This window comes from Podarcis tiliguerta (assembly GCF_965153285.1).
Source record: "Podarcis tiliguerta genome assembly, chromosome: 13".
Classification (NCBI taxonomy): Eukaryota; Metazoa; Chordata; class Lepidosauria; order Squamata; family Lacertidae; genus Podarcis; species Podarcis tiliguerta.
Genome location: NC_139546.1, coordinates 39,293,626 through 39,312,260, shown reverse-complemented (window position 1 = coordinate 39,312,260; position 18,635 = coordinate 39,293,626). Strand labels below are relative to the sequence as shown.

Here is an 18,635-nt window from a genome sequence, read left to right as displayed (position 1 = left end):
GTCTGAGTGGTTTTTGCCCTTGCTTTCTCTGGGAAAACCTGCTCTTTAGCAATAAATGTCAGTCTGGAGAGAAGCCAATTGATGTTTGCTCTGATTCAGTGGTCAAGATCAGATTTCCCTGGTATGAATGAAATGAAATTTATTACGGTCAGAGACCAGCTTGAGAAACACAAAATGGAACTACAATCCCAATAGCAAAACAAACATTTAAAACAATATACAACAATAGATTTTAAGTTTAAAAGTGCGATAGGCATATAAACACATAAAAACTTTAAAATAGACTACCTTAGAAAAATTTCCCTGGTAGAAAGCGGCAAGGTAAAGGCATAGCATGGCCGTGGGTCAGCCACCGAGTCTCTGTGCCAAACCTGAGGCTGAACCAAGCCCAGGGAAGGAGCACAGCTCACTGGTATGAGACATATGCTTGGCATGCAAAAGGTCCCAGGTGGATGTTGTTGTTAAAAAATTTATACCGCCCTATAGCCGCAGGTCTCAGGGCGGTTCATAGAATAAAATCATAATATAAAAACACAAAATACATAATCAAATCAAAAACAACCCAATAATCCCCCCTCACTATCTCTAGGTAGGAGTAGGAATCTCACATCTGAAACCCTAGAGCAGGGGTCAGCAAACTTTTTCAGCAGGGGGCCGGTCCACTGTCCCTCAGACCTTGTGGAGGGCCGGACTATATTTTGGAAGGGAAAAAAAGAACGAATTCCTATGCCCCACAAATAACCCAGAGATGCTTTTTAAATAAAAGCACTCATTCTACTAATGTAAAAACACTAGGCAGGCCCCACAAATAAACCAGAGGTGCATTTTAAATAAAAGGACACATTCTACTCATGTAAAAACATGCTAATTCCCAGACCGTCTGCGGGCCGGATTGAGAAGGCGATTGGGCCGGATCCGGCCCCCGGGCCTTAGTTTGCCTACCCATGCCCTATAGCCAGTCAGTGTTGATGGTAAACGCACTCAGATAGACCAACTGTCTGACTTGGAATAAACCTGTTCTAAGCCTACCTCAGAGACTGTTCTGAGGATGAAGAGGGTGGATGGGTAGAACACAGTGTACTGCCCTGAGCTCCTTGGAGGAATAAGAGTCGATTACGATGTGCCTGACAACAGTTCTGGGGCAATTCTTTACCCACCGTATTTCTCGTTTGTTGCTAGACTTCCTGGTAACCGCAATAGGTGCAGAAATCCCAAGGGAGCAGAAAAGACTATTTATGTCTGCAACCACGGCTACGTGGATGTTATTGGTCCAGAGATGGGAAGAAGATAAAGTCCCTACCAGAGAAGAATGGCAGATCAAATCGATGGATTATGCCAAAATGACTAAAATGACCGGAAGAGACAGAAATCTGGAAGACTAAAATTTTAATAAGGAACGAAGGGAAATTATAACCTTAAAAACCACTGTAAACAGTTAAAATCGTTAGTAGGATTGGAATAACACTTTAGTTTAATGGTGAATTTTGGACACAATGGAGATGTAAAAGATTTGGATTATCATAAAGATGCAGGAGGAAATGATTAACAATAAGGCCCACAAAGGGGAGGACGAAAGTTCTTTGGAATCTTGTTTTTATGCTGTATGTTCGATACGTGACTGTAAAATTTTAACCTGAAAAGCCAAATAAATAAATTTCTATTTCTCATTTGCTTGTTTGTTTATACTGTTCTTTGTTGGGGGTGTGTGTGCTGACTTTATGCCCCTTCTAATTCTTGGATCTGGCAAGTGTTAACTTCTAAGCAAATTCCTGGAATACCCAGGCTAACTTTCTGGTGAGGTAATGGCCCATGAAGGTAAAAAAGGAAGTGGTTCAGCACCAGGGGACAAATGGGTGGTCCTCCCTCCTCCCTCAACTCACCAGTAGTTAGAAAGAGAAAGGCCAAAGTGGTTAATTGAGGTGTGTAATCTAGAAGCTGGAGGAGGAAGAAGGCTGAAGCGTGTGAGACAGAGACATGCCTCATTTCTGCTTGCAGCCAAGGCTGCGGCCATGACTCTTGGGGTGTTGGTGCTTTGAACCCCTCCATCGTAGGCTCAGGTTGTATGTGTGTGTAAATAAACTATTAAATTGTGGGTGGACATAGCAGACAGCACAGAGATTTCTCCAAGTAGTTCTTTATAAGCTGGAACTGAACTGAACAGCAAACAGCTCAGCCAGCCTGCTTTTATAGGCAGCCGGCTGTCAACATTGTAACAACAACAACCCAGGGTTTCCCGCCTAAATTAACTGACGTGGACCTGAGTGAAAACTATATACACAATACCCCTGGTGGCCAGGGTGAGAACTTCAATGCATAACATAAACTATATCTCATAAAGATGCCACAGTCTCCGCCGTGCCTCGTTTCAAAGGAAACACAAACTCTGGTTAAGCGCCTCAACAAATAACTGGTCAAACTCGGGGATCCCTGGATGCGGGCAGCCATGCAAAGCTCAAACTAGCAATTAGCTGGGATAGCGAGAGGGGGAAACTTCATTTTGAGTTTTGGTTTTTGATGTTGTTGCAGAAAATCCACAGCTGGCCTTCACCATGCCAGCCTCAAATCAAGCAGAAGGCCTTCTCGGTAGTGGCACCCGCCCTGTGGAACGCCCTCCCATCAGATGTCAAGGCAATAAGCAACTATCTTACTTTTAAAAGACATCTGAAGGCAGCCCTGTTTAGGGAAGCTTTTAATGTTTAATACTGTATTGTGTTTTTAATATTCGGTAGGGAGCCGCCCAGAGTGGGTGAGGAAACCCAGCCAGATGGGCGGAGTATAAATAAATTATTATTGTTATTATTAAATCGAAAGGAACATGACAGATGCCATCAAGTGACTGGCAGAGAAATGATTACTGTATTAAGGAGCACTTACATTTTGCAGCATGAAATACAAACTGTTAAAATATTATTATTATTATTTTAAGAATCTTTTCCTGGAACAATTCTTTAACATGTGGATTTGGTTCCGTCTTCCTCTGCCAGCTTTTCTCCTGTAAAATGGGTATTTTGTGGGGCTCATGATAGTTCCTTAGATTTCCAAGAGTTCCCCAGGGTCCAAAAAGGCTGGGGATCAGGGCGTTGATGGGGACGGTCAGTTTGGTGTTGCCAAGGGCCTAGTTCTCACTGAGGTAGTAATTCCTTGTGGCTTGGCTGTACCCCTTAAGGCGGCAGGTGGAGGTTACATGCGTTGGAACGCTCTTCCTTTTTGAAGGGGAAAACATCCTACACACAGAAAATTAGATTTCAGGGGGGAAGGCATGCAAAGATTTTTTTTTTGTAAGGTGAAGCATTTCAAACACTCCATTTACAGTCTCAAGCGGTATAGCCCAGACCCAGGATTTTTAACACCTTCATGGAAAGCTAGTGGCAGTTATGGTGGTACAGGCGATTATAGCAATTTTTCTGGTAACAGTGTTTGCTGGTGGGGGTGGTGGGGCCCAGCTGTGTGCAGGATCATGACCGTGTGCCGGGCAGAAAATCAAGATGGCAAAACCCCCAAACCCACTTCCTAAAACACACATCTCTCATATTAAAACAGTTTTGATTAATAACATAACCAGGAGCCGCAGGCTTTCCAAGTAATTCTGTATTGTTTTAAAGGAGGAAATAATCTCAACTATTTTATAGATAAACAAGCCACTAAAATGTCCTTGCTCCTTAGCTGGAATGTTGCATGTCTACTAAAAATAGGTCCTTCCTTTTACCAGAATGAATCATTACATATTTTGGAGGGGGGAAATGGCCTTGTATAAGGAAACATACGGTAAATACAGCTCATCAGAAAGGCAGGTTAAACTGAGATATCTCCCCTCACAGTCCTATGGTTCCAAGAGAAGAGAGACTGATGATTCAACTGCTCTGGGAATTGTAGATCTATGAGGGGAATAGGGGTCCCCTAACAACTCTCAGCAGTGTTATCAGACTATAATTCCCAGGGTTCTTTCAGGGGGAAGGCGTGCAGTGTAGATGGGGCCCTGGTCTGAATCGGAGTTGTGCCCTCAATCTTTCCCAGCATCAGGATCTTTTCCAGGGAGTCTTCTCTTCTCATGAGGTGGCCAAAGTATTGGAGCCTCAGCTTCACAATCTGTCCTTCCAGTGAGCACTCAGGGCTGATTTCCTTAAGAATGGATAGGTTTGATCTTCTTGCAGTCCATGGGACTCTCAAGAGTCTCCTCCAGCACCATAATTCAAAAGCATCAATTCTTCGGCGATCAGCCTTCTTTATGGTCCAGCTCTCACTTCCATACATCACTACTGCGAAAACCATGGCTTTAACTATACGGACATTTGTTGGCAAGGTGATGTCTCTGCTTTTTACGATGCTTCCTAAGTTTGCCATTACTACAACCCAATTCTTCAGATTCACTTACGGCATCGTGAAATGAGGGGCCGGTCGAGTTTATTTGAAAGGGAGTCCAATTAAATGCAATAGAACGTTTTTGTTGTTTCATAGTCTGGTTTTTGTTTTGGGGTTTTGTTGAATTTCTCTCATTTCAGTGTAGAAGCCACATCAAAACCTTTTATGCAATACTGTAGGTGAAAGCTCTCCCCCTAGGGATGCTTGCCTGGCGCCAGCACTGACAACTTTTCAGTGCCAGGCAAAAACTGTTCTTTAAAAATTCTCCCAAGTGTTTGGGCAATACTTTTGTGCCTAGGAGTTACAATCCTGATTATTGTATAAAATACAATATTGTATAAAATGCAAAATACTTTTTAAGGCACCTCTAGGCCATCACTATTTCTGGACGGGACTCAGTCACATACCATCATATTCAGGCGGCGCACTTAAAAAAGGGGCTTGAGAGGTCTTGTGCAACCAATCTGCTTCTTTAGAAGACTGGACTCTTTGCAAGAAAATGGTGGGGAAACCCACGGGAAAGTGTGGGACACTTCCTTTGACGCAAGATCGCACCTTCCTGCAAACAAACGAAAGTGGATGCTCGTGTCTAATCTACCTGCAAACAAATCAGGATGAATACTAAACGAATAGCTTGTCCGGAAGCAGCCTGAGTCCAGAGTATCGCTTCAATGGATAATGTTTGCTATGTGTGGTATGTTTTGCATATTCCTTTTTTAAAAAATAAAAGTCATTTCAAGTCTTCCTTGATTGTCGGAAGTGATAAATAAATTGAATTAATTGTATTCATAAGCAAAGCTGCTCTCTTCCCAGGGCTTCATTTGAGCCGGAACTCATGTAGCGGTTGAAAGCATGTGTGCTGAGCCAGGTTTCCTCTGTTTGCCTAAGGCAACATACTCTTTGGACTCCTGCAGTCTGGTGGGTCCCCCGCCTCGTCTACTCTGTAACTTATCATTGATGCAATAAGAGTGCATTAGTGGGAGATTTTTACTGGCTCATGTACACACTATTTCACTTTATGAGTTGTTCTGTGATGCCTCCCCAGTGCTATTAAATTGTTGTGCTTGTTCGCTCTGCTTTAGCACATCCAAAGTGGTAAACACACACACAAACAAAAACCAAGGAACATTTGAAGTATAATAAGTTACGGGATTTCAGCAGGAAGTTACCTTTTTGAGGTTCTCTACAATATCCTTTTCGAGATTCAGTGGTCAGAACGGTGCACACACCGTTCCTAAGGTAGCTGCACCAATAGCTCTGTATTGCTATGATCACAATTATTATTATTATTTATTAAATTTATATACTGCCTTTCACCCGAAGATCTCAGGGCAGTTCACAAGATTAAAAAAATACAAAAGCACAAATAAATAGAAAAACAAAACAACCCCCCCCCCAACATTTAAAGGACCGTAGAATATTAATCAGCCCAAGGCCTGGTTAAAGAGGAATATCATTTTGCATGGCGCTTAAAATTGTATAATGAAGTGCCAGATGAATCTCTCCGGGGAGAGCATTCCACGGACGGGGAGCCACTACAGAGAAGGCCCTGTTCTCGTGTTGCCACCCTCTGGACCTCACGTGAAGGAGACACGAGGAAGGGCCTCAAAAGATGTATGTGGAATCCTAGACAATTTATATGGGGAGAGGTGGTTATTGAGGTATTGTAGTCTTGAGCCATTTAGGGCTTTGTAAGTCAAAAGCAGCCCTTTGAACTGGGCCTGGAAACTGATTGGCAGCCAGTGCAGTCGGACTAAGATCAGTGTAATATGCTCAGACCGTCTTGCCCTGGTGAGCAACTTGGCCACTGAATTCTACACCAGCTGAAGTTTGTGGGGTGCCTGGACTCCCCTTCGAATTCCTGGGTGCCAGACATTTAATTTAGCATGTTAAAATACAAGTCAGGAGCCAGCCTGGTGATGGCCTACTAAATAGGAGCCATTAGCTGGGACAAAGCTCTGTGCCACAGGGCAAACGGGTGCCCCCCGCCATGGTCAGTTAGTTAGAAAGACAAAGGGAGAGTTTTAGGATGGAGCTTTTGCAATGATGTTGCAGTCCATAAAAATCAGCAAGCTGGAGGGAGGGCCAGAGCCACGTTTCAGAGCATGTTTCGGCTGTGGCTATGGGAAAAGCAAGGCCATTTTGGGATGGCAGTGCTCTGACTCGCTCCATTGCAGGCGAAAGATTCCATCAACAGTGTCTCCGAAAAATTTTACACATCACTTGGGAAGACAGGTGAACTAGTATCAGTGTACTGGAAGAAGCAAAGATCTCCAGTGTTGAAGCAATGATTCTTCAACATCAACTTCGTTGGAGTGGTCATGTTGTGCCATAGCTGTCAACCTTCCTTTTTTTTGCGGGAAATTCCCTTTTCCCAGCGCCGTTTCCCGCTGCTATCCCGGATTGTTAGATATACCATAGACTGTCCCTGGGACAGGTGAGGCTGCTGATCCCTTATTTTCAAATCTGAAAGTTGACAGCTATGTGTTGCGCGGATGCCTGATGATCATCTTCCAAAGCGACTACTCTATTCCGAACTTAAAAATGGAAAGTGTAATGCTGGTGGTCAACAAGAGGTTTTAAGACTGTCTCAAGGCAAATCTCAAAAAAGTCGTATAAACACTGACAACTGGGAAACACTGGCCTGTGAGCGCTCCAGTTGGAGAACAGCCTTCACCAAAGGTGTCATAGGCTTTGAAGATGCTCGAACTCAGGATGTAATAGAGAAACATACTAAGACGAAGGCACGCTTGGCAAATCCAGACCATGATCGACTCCCGCCCAGAAACCAATGTCCCCACTGTGGAAGGACGTGTGGATCCAGAATTGGCCTCCACAGTCACTTACGGACTCATTGTTAAAACAGTGTTTATGGAAGACAATCTTACTTGGCTACAAGTGATCGCCAAAGAAGAAGAAGAAAGAAGTGTGTGTGTGTGTGTGTGTAAATAAGCCATATATCAGGGGTCAGCAAGGTTTACCTAACCAGAAAGGTTCACTCCAGCTGATTTCCGGCGTCTGTGTCTGCGCAGACGCTATTTCCAATGCCGTGGAAGCAAGTCCCCACGCTGCACTGTGCCAGTATAGCACAGCGTGCAAGGACTTGCTGAGCAGGCAGCTCAGTTTGGGGTCGCTTGTGGCCCATGGGCTTTAGGTTGCTGACCCCTGCCATATATCATAAATAAACCACTGTGCCTCATTTCCAAAGGAAACAGTGGTGTAAGGGACAGGAACCCTCAGAATCTCAGCACCGCTGTGGAGATTTGGTTGGCACACTATATAATATCCACTGAAGTTTCATCTTTAAGTAGATGAAATTAAAGTTTCCTCTTTAACCATACTACAGTGGTACCTCGGGTTACAGACGCTTCAGGTTACAGACTCCGCTAACCCAGAAATAGTACCTCAGGTTAAGAACTTTGCTTCAGGATGAGAACATAAATCGCGCATCAGCAGGAGGCCCCATTAGCTAAAGTGGTACCTCAGGTTTAGAACAGTTTCAGGTTAAGAACAGACCTCCGGAACGAATTCAGTTCTTAACCAGAGGTACCACTGTATTTACAGTTTTCAGAAGGGGTGGAACTTTCACAGATTGTGTTTTTGGCAACAAACCCTCCTTATGCATTCTTGATGGCTCAGTGTTGCCACCTTGTGTCCATGCTGCAACATGCCGGTTTGGTTGCCCCTCACTTGGCGATATCAAGGGACACATTCCTAGCTCGCATTCAGACGAAGTCTGTTCTGAAATGCTCATTCCCACGGACAACTAAGAGCTCCCCTTTCTCCCACACTTCTGCCACTCCCATGTTAAATTAGGCCACGGCCTACAATTAATGACAGAGTGCAAGTCAATGCCATTTTATTTGTTCTCTCCTATTCTGCTCTTGTACCTCATCTGTTTTGCTTTCTGCTAAACCTCTTGCATGAGGGATGGAGAACATGTGGTCCCAGCTAATGGTCAGGAATGATGGGAGTTGGGAGCCCAGTGATGTCTGGATGACCACAAGTCGTTGTTGTCCCCCCAATCTTAAAGACTGTCATTAGGGCTGGATACTAACCCTCAGGTTAAGCAAGCTGCAAAATGGGAACCTGGCTCAACAGTGGCTCAGAATGTGTGGACAAATAATTGAAAAGGGATCATGCTGCTTCAACTATTTTATTAGTGGCATGAAACTTGGGAGACAACAGGTAAGTTTGCTAGATGGTCAAGGATGATGGCAGCTGAAGCCCAACATCTAGACCACGGGTAGGGTACCTATGGCCCTCCACTAGCCATGCTGGCTGGGGCTGATGGCAGTTGGAGTCCAACAGTATCTGCAGAGCCACAGGTTTGTCCCATCAGAATGATCTTCTTAAAGCATCACCGTTATTATTGTTATTGTAATTATTATTATTTGATAAGAAATACTTCCCACTGCACCACAGAGTCCCCTCATGAGCTTTTTCGCAGACATCACCATCGTATTATAATCATTTGTTTAATAAAAGGCCCCTGCTTGTAACAGGCTTAGAGTCTAAATTAGACAATTCTAGGACACAAGTATGGAGGAGCAGGGCGGGCAAAGACCAATAAATACATTTGTCATCTTACAGTACTGAGAAATTCCTTTAAAAAAACCACACACCTTTCTCTGAAACAGGAAGAACATTTACCAGTGAAGAAAAGTTGACTTAACGCCAGCCTGGGTTCCAGCCCCAATGTATACATTTCAACTATCTCCTCCCACAAGATGGCCGCCCTGTCTCCTGGTTGAAGTGTCCGTTTTGCCATCCAAAAATCACCTTGCCTTCCAAACCTCCCCCTTTCCCAAGAGCCCCAGCAGGAAGTTGGAGGTGGAACAGAGAACGAAGGCTTGAAGGTCTGATCAGTCCACCTGCTGACCAGAAAATAAAAGTCGGGCTGAATGAAAAAAGGTTTGAGGACACCTTAACGAGTTTTGGTTTTTGGGATGCCTAAATGGGGGGAAAGAACAACCACAGAGGACACGACTAAGATGGCAACCAAACCACCCATCTCCTCACACCTGTGCTGCCTCCCATCTCCTAGCAACCAATTGCCAATCTCCTCCCTTTCAAGCCACAAGCCCTAGCAACCGAGTGGCTGGTCCCTGGCTCCTTAGCAACCAGTTCTAAAAACACCCAAGCTGCCTGTTTCCTCACTTCCTAGAAACCAACTGCAATCGATGGGACTCTGCAAAATTCATCTGTACCTCTTTCAAATTGGACTTCCCTTCCCTTGAGAAGTTCCTTATCTCACACAGCTTACCTGATAAAGAAACACTGATGTTTTTGCTAACCCAACCCTGAAGCTGTTGGGCCTTCTCCCTCCGCCAGCTGCCATGTTTGTGGGCTGCCCTTCCTTAGTCAAATCTCTCGGCCTCCGATTCCACTTATCCATCATTCTTTGGCTACCATGGAAACTGGCCGCTTATAACGAGGGCATGACCAATCTTTACCATTCCCTTCTGACAACCAGTGATTTACTAAGATCTCCGCTGTCTTAAATTATCTGGATAACAACCCAGGATTCCCCATGATCTCAGCCTTTCTTTATCAGAATAAGTGAACAAAATAATCAACTTCATTGAGAACTAATTCTGTTTTCCTTCTGCTTGCTTGAGAACCTGAATTGTAACTTCCTGAATCACCATCCAATTCACCTTTCCGTAGCAACTGATCGCCCATGGTAACCAAACTACCCAGCTCCGTTGCCCTGGTAACAGATGCATCGCCCTAGAATACCCTTCCAGGAATGGGATTGGCTCTGGTAAGCAAAGTATTAGTGTTGGGAACCCCACTACCCTAACCCATTTCTCCCCCAACAACAAATTGCCCTCAGCAAAGAGCCCACGGCCAACCTCTTTGCCTGGTGGTCAATAAACACTCTGTGGTAAAATCACCAGTTCTTCGGTCACCATGGCGACCGAGCAACCAGTCCCCCATCACCCATTCTTTCCTCCCAAGGACCGATGTCCTCTTGGCGATTAAATCCTGTGGCCGCATGCATTAATCATCTCGCTTTCCAGAAACCGGTTGCCACCAGTATCGTTGTGTCTCGTACGGACCAGACGCCCACCCTTTATTCCACGCCCCACTGCCACCCCATAATCCTCATGGAGCGTGGGTCGATCCGAGGGGAAGTTGGCAGGGGCAGTATGGAGGGAGTGAGGGAAGGCCCGGGTAATGTTGGCGACCTCTGAGGAGACGGGGTTTGTTCCGAGTCCCCGTCGCTGGGGCTGGGGCTGGGCAGGCGAGCAAAGGCCGTCCAGATTCCACGGGGTCGCGGTTTGTCTCCTGGGGCGGGCGCCGGGTCGCCGTGCACGCGCTGGTGGCGGATGAGCGTGGAGGAGCGGCCAAAGCTCTTGCCACAGCGGGCGCAACGGTAGGGGCGGGCCCCCGTGTGCGCCCTCTGGTGGACGGTGAGGTAGGAGCTGTCGCCGTAGCGCTTGCCGCAGACGTTGCACTTGAAGGGCTTCTCGCCCGAGTGGATGATCTGGTGGCGGATGAGGTGGGAGCTCTCGGAGAAGGATTTGTCGCACTGGGTGCAGCGGTAGAGCTTGACGCCCGTGTGAGTGCGCTCGTGCCGCACCAAGTCCGAACGCTGAGAGAAGCTCTTGGCACACGACCGGCACCCGAAGGGCCTCTCCCCCGTGTGCACCCGCTGGTGGCGGATCAGGTGAGAGCTCAGGGTGAAGCTCTTCCCGCAGTCCGTGCAGTCAAAGAAGCGGGTGGGAGGGGCCGCCACGCGGCGGTAGCTGCGGCGACAGGGGCGGCTACCCCAGGGGCGCCTCCCTCGGGCAGATTTGGCCCCTCTTGCCTTGGTGCTGCCGCCCCCCTCCCCCTCGCTGCTGCCATCCCCCTGCAGGACTTCACAGGCCTCCTCCCAGCCCAGGACCGGGGCAGAAACCAGGGGGGGACCCTCAGAGTCGGGGTCCTCTGGCGCAACCGGGGTTTCTTCCTCTTCCCAGTCCTCATTCTCACTGGTTGTTCCCTCATCTGGAGAAAGAGTTGAGAAAAGAGAACAAAAGTGTTGTGATTTTTAAACTTCTTCTTCTTTGTGGTTTCTGCATTTATTTACTTATTTTATACTACCACAGGCAATAGAAACAGAAACAGAGAGATGATGGTAGGCCAAGGCCTGTGGGGCGTGAGGAGCGCCTTCCACAACAACTGCAGCACCATAATTCAAAATGGCCCCCCACCTTGCTAGCATACCCATCAACTGCTTTGGAAAAAAACAGGACTTTCCTGCTTTTTCTCACAAGAGGACAGCGGCCAAAATGGCCGCTGCGTTCTCTTTTCTTTTTTAAAAATATTTTTATTAGGAACTTCCACATAACAACTTATCAAAACATACCATATTCATTATTTTCCCCCTCCCCCAGAGACTTCCTTCAGCTCCTCTGCGATTTCTCAACACATATTATTCTCTGCATCTTAAAAAATTATACAAATCCTTACATTATCTATCTACCATGTTATCAATCAATAAATTGGTGTATGTTTATTCGAAACCTGCCAAGGAGTCCAATTCATTTTGTTGTGTTTTTAAATAATTTGTATAAAGTTCCCATTCCTCCTTGAAGTCACAGTTGTCCTTGTCTCGCAATTTGTGTGTCAATTTAGCCAGTTCTGCATAATTCATCAGTTTCTCTTGCCACTGTTCTTTTGTTGGGATTTCCTCATTCTTCCATCCAATGGCCACTGTGTTTTCATGCAATTTTGGGCTATGCTTTTTCTGAGCACGATGCCCCGAAAGCACACGTTTTGGGCGGTGTGTCTGAAAAAAAGCACTTTTGTGGGGACACGGTCTCACATGGGTCATGAGTGCAGACCCGGAAGCCAATGTCCTGGATTTGGGCTACAGGTTGGTAGCCGTGTTGGTCTGCCATAGTCGAAGCAAAATAAAATAAAAAATAAAAAAAATTCCTCCCAGTAGCACCTTAGAGTCCAACTAAGTTAGTTATTGGTATGAGCTTTCGTGTGCATGCACACTTCCTCAGATACACTAAAACAGAAGTCACCAGACCCTTATATATAGTGAGAGGGTGGGGAGGGGTATTACTCAGAAGGGTGGTGGGAATGGGTGATTGGCTGATAGGTGTGGATTTGGGCGTCACTGTGTTGGAAGATATGTGCCAGTCCAGAAACATAGGGAGCTGCCTTGCCCTGTGTCTGACCATTGGGTCTACCTAGCTCAGTGCAATGATTGGCAGCAGCTCTCCAGGAATTCAAGCAAGGTATCTGTCTCTGCCCTACCTAGCAAATGAACCTGGGACTTTGTGCATGCAGAGTGGGCGCTTCAACCACTGAGCTGCCACCCTGCTTCCTCACCTGCCTGGGCATCTGAACTCACAAGGCTTCAGGATGCTAAGTTAAGGCAAAAGCCAAGCACTCTGCTGCTCTTCCCAAATTTGGACCACTTACTGTATTTTTCGCTCCATAAGACACACTTTTTTCCTCCTAAAAAGTAAGGGGAAATGTCTGTGCGTCTTATGGAGCGAATGTGTGGTCAGCCGCTGGCTCCCTTTCCGGCCCCAGCCCCTTGCCCAGGTCTCCATAGTTGAATGTTCTGCAGGCGGAGGCTGTTTGTTTCCCCAGCGACATGTGACTGGCTGATTTGATTATCTGTCTGGAAACTGAAGAAACGGCTCCCTTTCCTTTCCTAAAGAAGCTGCAGAACTGTGAGTTGAACCCCATAAAAACAGGATTTCCTCCCTGGCAAAGTAAGCTCAACAACTTTGAGCTGATCCTCAAAAAAAGGGGCTTTCCCCCCTTTTCTCCTCTAAAAACTAGGTGCATCTTATGGTCAGGTGCGTCTTATGGAGTGAAAAATATGGTACATCCAAGTGATGCCACGACACTGTGATCTCCGCAGAACCTTCTCAGAGGCTTATGGCCCCTTCTAGTCTTGCTCCCCCGTTCTGTGACAGTTTTGCCACTTCTCTCACCTGTGTGGGCATCCCTTGAGCTTTCCCTTTCCTCTGGCTGTCGCTCCAGGTCCTGGTTCAGGACTCGCGGCTCGTCCCTTTGCTCCATCCAGGAGATCATGTTGGGTTTAACGATGGGGAATCCTGCCCACAACAGGGTGGGAGAAAACAACAGCAGCAGACTGTGAAATCTGGACTCTGCAGTCCCGTCGGGTCTCTTCCAAGCATCTCAAATTGAAAACGGAGGCAGAGCATGGATAGATCAGCGGTCCCCCCAAAAACATTTTCCCCACGGGCCGCTTGGAAATTGCTGAGGGTCTTAATGATTTTCCTGCCCTTCACAGCAATTGTAATGCATTGCACTGGAGGCTGCGAAAGTTTTAATTGTGTTTTTATTGCCTCTTTCACTTCTCATATATTGCATCTGACTGTATTTCAATTTGGATTGCGCAGAATGCAAGGTGAACGGCAAGAATAAATAATAAGATGCAATATAGAGAAATGAAAGGAGCAATGAAAATACAATTAAAACGCAGTATGAATATTTCATGGGCCGGCCCCGCCATTTCATAGCCGCTGCTCCCGCAGGGTTCTCCACAGACACGGCAGACCGAGTGGACGATGCCTGTGGGCCACTCTAGGTCTGGAAATCATTGGGGCAGATAGTTATCCCAACCTAAGAGGGGCAGGTCTCTTCTTTTTTTTTAGTAAGCAAAAGTGATTTTTAGAAAGGAATTCAGTGAAGCACTATGACAAGCATTTCAGCTTGTCAGACAGAACAATTTCCCCTCTCCTCCCCACACCTGGTGTTCGTAGGGGCGGGGAATGCTCTCCCCCCACCAAAAAAACACCAAGCCAATTTGGGTGTGGGTGTGTGCAAGGGGCATATGGAAGGAGAGCACAGTTTGCTTTCCCTGGCTTGCTTTCTACTTTCTACTTTGGTCAAAAAGATTCTTGCGTTGGGGGTCCCTTCGAACTCTACAATTCTATGATTCCTATGGTCTTGGAGTCTGGAAGAAGAAGAAGAAGAAGAAGAACAATAAAGTTATTCCACTCTTCTTTTTAACATACAGTGGTACCTCGAGTTATGTACCATCCCACTTACGAATGCTTTGGGTTACGCGCTCCGCTAACCCGGAAGTAGATGCCCCTTGTTTCGAACTTTTTCCCAGGATGCTAGCAGAAGTCACGCTCCAGTGGCACGGCAGCAGCGGGAGGCACCATTAGCGAAAGCACACCTCATGTTACGAGCAGTTTCCAGTTACGAACAGACCTCCGGAACGGATTACGTACATAACACGAGGTACCACTGTATATTTTGATATGAAACAGAATGTTACAAAGTACTCATTCCCGGGGAAATCCAGGTTGAAATCTCCACTCAGCCATAAAGCACATTAGGTAACTTTTGGGGCATTCCTCGCCCCCTTCTCTCTAACCTACATCACAGGGTTGTTGCGAGGGAAAATGCAGGTCACAAAATGCAGTTCCCCCGGTTGCACCAGGAAGTGGTTCATTGAATTCATTCCGCCATCTCATTCTCGCAGAATCCTAGAATTTTAAGAGCTGAAAGAGCCCACAGGGGCCATCTAGCTCAACCTCTTGCAATGCAGGAATTATTTTGCCCAAAATGGGGCTCAAACCCACGACTCTGAGGTTAAGCTCCTCCCTAACCCCCACACTCTTTATTCTGCTTTCTCTGAATGGCCAAAAACAAAAGTCGCACATTCAGAACTGAGGTATACAGATCCAGATTCCTGGTCTATACAACACAAATAACGCTATTTATTAAAAGACAAAGAAAAGTGTGGTGGGGGGAGGGAGCGAGGGAGTTGCATTGCATGTAGAGATCTCAGGTTCAGTTCTGGGCATCTTCAGCTGGAAAAGAATCACCTAGTACAGGTGTCTTAGCTGGTGATGGGGAAGACTTCTCTCTGCCTGAAACCCTGGAGTACAACCTCCAATCAGCAGAGACGATAGTTCGCTAGATCAACCAATGGTCTGCCTCGATAGAAGACAGCTCCGTATATTCACATACTTTCTTGCTGCCCGTTGATGCTCAGTGAATCCAACACTTCCCTCCCTCACCCATGTAGTTCAAGATGATAACACATTTTATTAAAAACGTGCATCCAAAATAAAACTTGCAGTCATTTATAACAAGGCCTATACGGCCTAGGACCCTCGTACCTATGGGACCGCCTCTCCTGATATGCCCCACAGAGAAACCTACGGTCTGCAAATAAAAACATCCTGAAGGTCCCAGGCCTCAGAGATGTTAGGCTGGCCTCAACTAGAGCCAGGGCTTTCTCGGCTGTGGCTCCAATCTGGTGGAACGCTCTGTCACAAGAGACTAGGGCCCTGCGGGACCTGACATCTTTCTGCAGGGCCTGCAAGACAGAGTTGTTCCACCAGGCCTTTGGCCAGGGCACAGCCTGACTCCCTCCTCTGGCAACCCGCACAGAATTTTGCTTAACGGTTGCCATTAATTTGATTTTAATTAATTTTTATAATGGAATGTTTTTAGAATGTTGGATTATTTGATTGTTTGATTATTTGTTGTTAGTCGCCCTGAGCCCGGCTTCGGCTGGGGAGGGCGGGATATAAATAAAATTTATTATTATTATTATAAGTGTTTCTTCTGCATGACAAGTCCCTGTTTCCATTAAGGGCAAAATCCCCACTGTTCTAAATTGTATGCAAACACGATCCAAATGTAATAAATACGGTATGAAATAGAAATGTTCACTTCGTTGAACCATAGAATTGAAGAGTTGGGAGGGACCCCGAGAGTCATCTAGACTAACCCCCCTGCAATGCAGGAATCACTGTGAAAGCATCCATGACAGAGAAGGATCAAAGACAGAAAAAGCAGAATGGGAAGAGAAAGAGGGGAACTGACAGAAAAGTGGGGAAGGAGAAAGAGAAAAAAAGATAAGAGGAGAATTGGGATCCAATCCCTGCTTGGCTAGAAAGCTCACTGCCTGGCCTGGGGCCAGCCACAACCTTTCAGCCTCATCTACCTCACAGGGTTGTTGTTTGATTATAATGTGTGTGTGTGCATGCATGTGCTTGTTCATGCAGGGGAACGGGCTCCTCCTGCCACCCTGTGCATCTTGAGGGAAAGGCAAGACAAAACTGCAAGGGAAGAGTGAAATAACCCCTCTAAGAACAGGGTGTTGGGGCAGGGCTGTAGCTACGGGAAGGGAGGGGAGCCCAGCCAGTTTGGGTTTTTTTGCCGAGGCGGGGGGGGGGAGGGAGCCTCCAGAGGAGCACCATCGAGGCTCCCAGGGGTGTGTCAAACTGAGTCTTGCCAAAGAAAGCCCAGTTTGTGTGCGTGGAGGGGGGCGCAACCGACGTTTTACCCACCCCAACATCCGCGTGCCAATTTCATGGAAACATTCGCCATGGATAACTGGCAGAGACTTTCAGAAATCAGGAGGTGGACAGGATTGGGTGAGAATGAAGGGATACCTGGATATATATGGAAAGGCGGTGAGGGGGAAGCAGCCAGAGAAGGAGAAGGAGCTCCCTTCCTTCCCCACTGGCACCAACCTCCGATGGCCATTGTCTCCGCGACAGCAGGTTGCGCCAGCCCTGATGCCCCTCTTGGGGACGGTGCGGGGTGGTCGTGCCAGGCTGCGCTCTGCCGGACTAGGCGGGCATAAGCGGCTGAGGATCTTCTCCACACCCCTCACCTCCCCCCAAACCCGGGTGGAGTTTATTCCCCAGCCGCCTCTTCCCTCCCGTGGCCAGGATCCTGCTCCTGTCCGCTGGCCACCCGCACCTCTCCGCGCCCAGGGAAGCGCACTCACCCAGCGCGCTCCACCTCCGGGGCGCACGGCGGGCGCCGATCCCCTGCGCGCTTTCTCCCGGGAGGATGGGGCTGTGCTCTGGGGGGCGGGGAGTGGAAGAGGGGCGCGACCTCCGGGGCCCAGCCCCTTTCTCCACCCCCTAAGCCGGTGGCAGGAGAAGCGCACGGCCAGGCGCGCGTGTGCGTCTGGGTTGCCTGCAGGAAGTTGCCGCCGCCATGTACCGTCCCTCCAGCTCTCCAGGCTCGCTGCGCTCCCGCTTCTCTCTAGGATGCGGAGGAAATCGCAGCTCGGTGCCTTTAACTCCTCGCGCAGGCGGCTTCCCCGCCCCAAACTCTTCTGTCTCTGATGCTGAGCATTGCGAGTCTTCAGCTTTCTTTCAAAAGTCTCGCATGCACGCGCTATTCTGGGATGGGTGTTCCCCACGGCTCCGCTTTGCGTGAGAACCCTGCCGATTTATTCTTCGTATTAACTTTACTAAGGTTTATTCTTCTCTCCCTTCTACGATTGGATTGAAGACTTCTATAAACGCGCAACATAGGAACAACGTGCATACAAACGCAGACTTGCCATGGACAGATGCAATGATATGTGGAATCCGTTCTTACAAATAATGTAATATGTTAAGATCTGGTGAAGTATAATTAATAATAATAATAATAATAATAATAATAATAATTTATTATTTGTACCCCGCCCATCTGGCTGGGTTTCCCCAGCCACTCTGGGCGGCTTCCATAGAAACAAAAAATACAGTAAAATATCACAGATTAAAAACTTCCCTGAACAGGGCTGCCTTGTAAAGTAAAAAACCTTGTAAAGTAAAAAAAGAAAAATAAGATTTATTCTTCATATTAATGAGCTGTTCGAGAGTGGAACGGCCTGCCCCTGGAGGTTAATAATAATAATAATAATAATAATTATACTGTATCCCGCCCATCTGGCTGGGTTTCCCCAGCCACTCTGGATGGCTTACAGCATACAGTATATAAAACATTGTAACTTATCCAGCATTTAAAACTTCCTGACACAGGGCTGCCTTCAGATGTCTTCTAAAAGTTACAGTTACAGGTAGGCAGCTGTGTTGGTCTGCCGTAGTCGAAACAAAATAAAATAAATAAAATAAAATTTAAAAATCTGAAGAAGTGTTCATGCACATGAAAGCTCATACCAATAACAAACTTAGTTGGTCTCTAAGGTGCTACTGGAAGGAATTTTTTATTTATTTTATTTTTCATTTTGTTTCTAAAAGTTATGTACCATAGTTCTTGACATCTGAAGAGAGGGTGTTCCACAGGGAGGGCGCAGCTACCAAGAAGGTTGTGGACTCTCCTTCCTGGGCGGTTTTTAAGCAGAGGTTGGATGGCTATCTGTCATGGATGCTTCAGTTGAGATTCCTGCATTGCAGAGGGTTGGACTAGATGACCCTGAGGGTCCCTTCCAACCCTATAATTCTATGATTCTACAATTCTAACATAGCACCACCAGAGTGCTGTGGGGCTTTGTGGGGCAACTAACTGCATTGCAAGCTGAG

General features: G+C 46.8%; 2 protein-coding genes across 5 annotated transcripts in view; both read right to left on the bottom strand.

The window, feature by feature from the left end:
* Positions 1–18,635, bottom strand: part of LOC310662829 (pyrin domain-containing protein 1-like) — a 742,864-nt gene that overhangs the window by 277,125 nt on the left and 447,104 nt on the right. The window lies entirely within an intron of this gene.
* LOC310662791 (uncharacterized protein) lies at positions 8,819–17,686 on the bottom strand. 4 transcript variants are annotated; one of them, XM_083409913.1, is made up of 3 exons: positions 17,105–17,686; positions 13,311–13,433; positions 8,819–11,355 (listed from the first exon to the last, which is right to left on the bottom strand). In XM_083409913.1, the coding sequence occupies exons 2-3, from the start codon at positions 13,408–13,410 to the stop codon at positions 10,439–10,441; spliced, it is 1,017 nt and encodes a 338-aa protein (XP_083266039.1). In that variant the 5' UTR covers positions 13,411–13,433; positions 17,105–17,686; the 3' UTR covers positions 8,819–10,438. The 4 variants fall into 4 exon arrangements, with proteins under 4 accessions (XP_083266039.1, XP_083266038.1, XP_083266036.1 ...); XM_083409912.1 differs by having other exon boundaries at positions 13,311–13,517; positions 17,105–17,685; XM_083409910.1 differs by lacking the exon at positions 17,105–17,686 and adding an exon at positions 16,764–17,094 and having other exon boundaries at positions 13,311–13,517.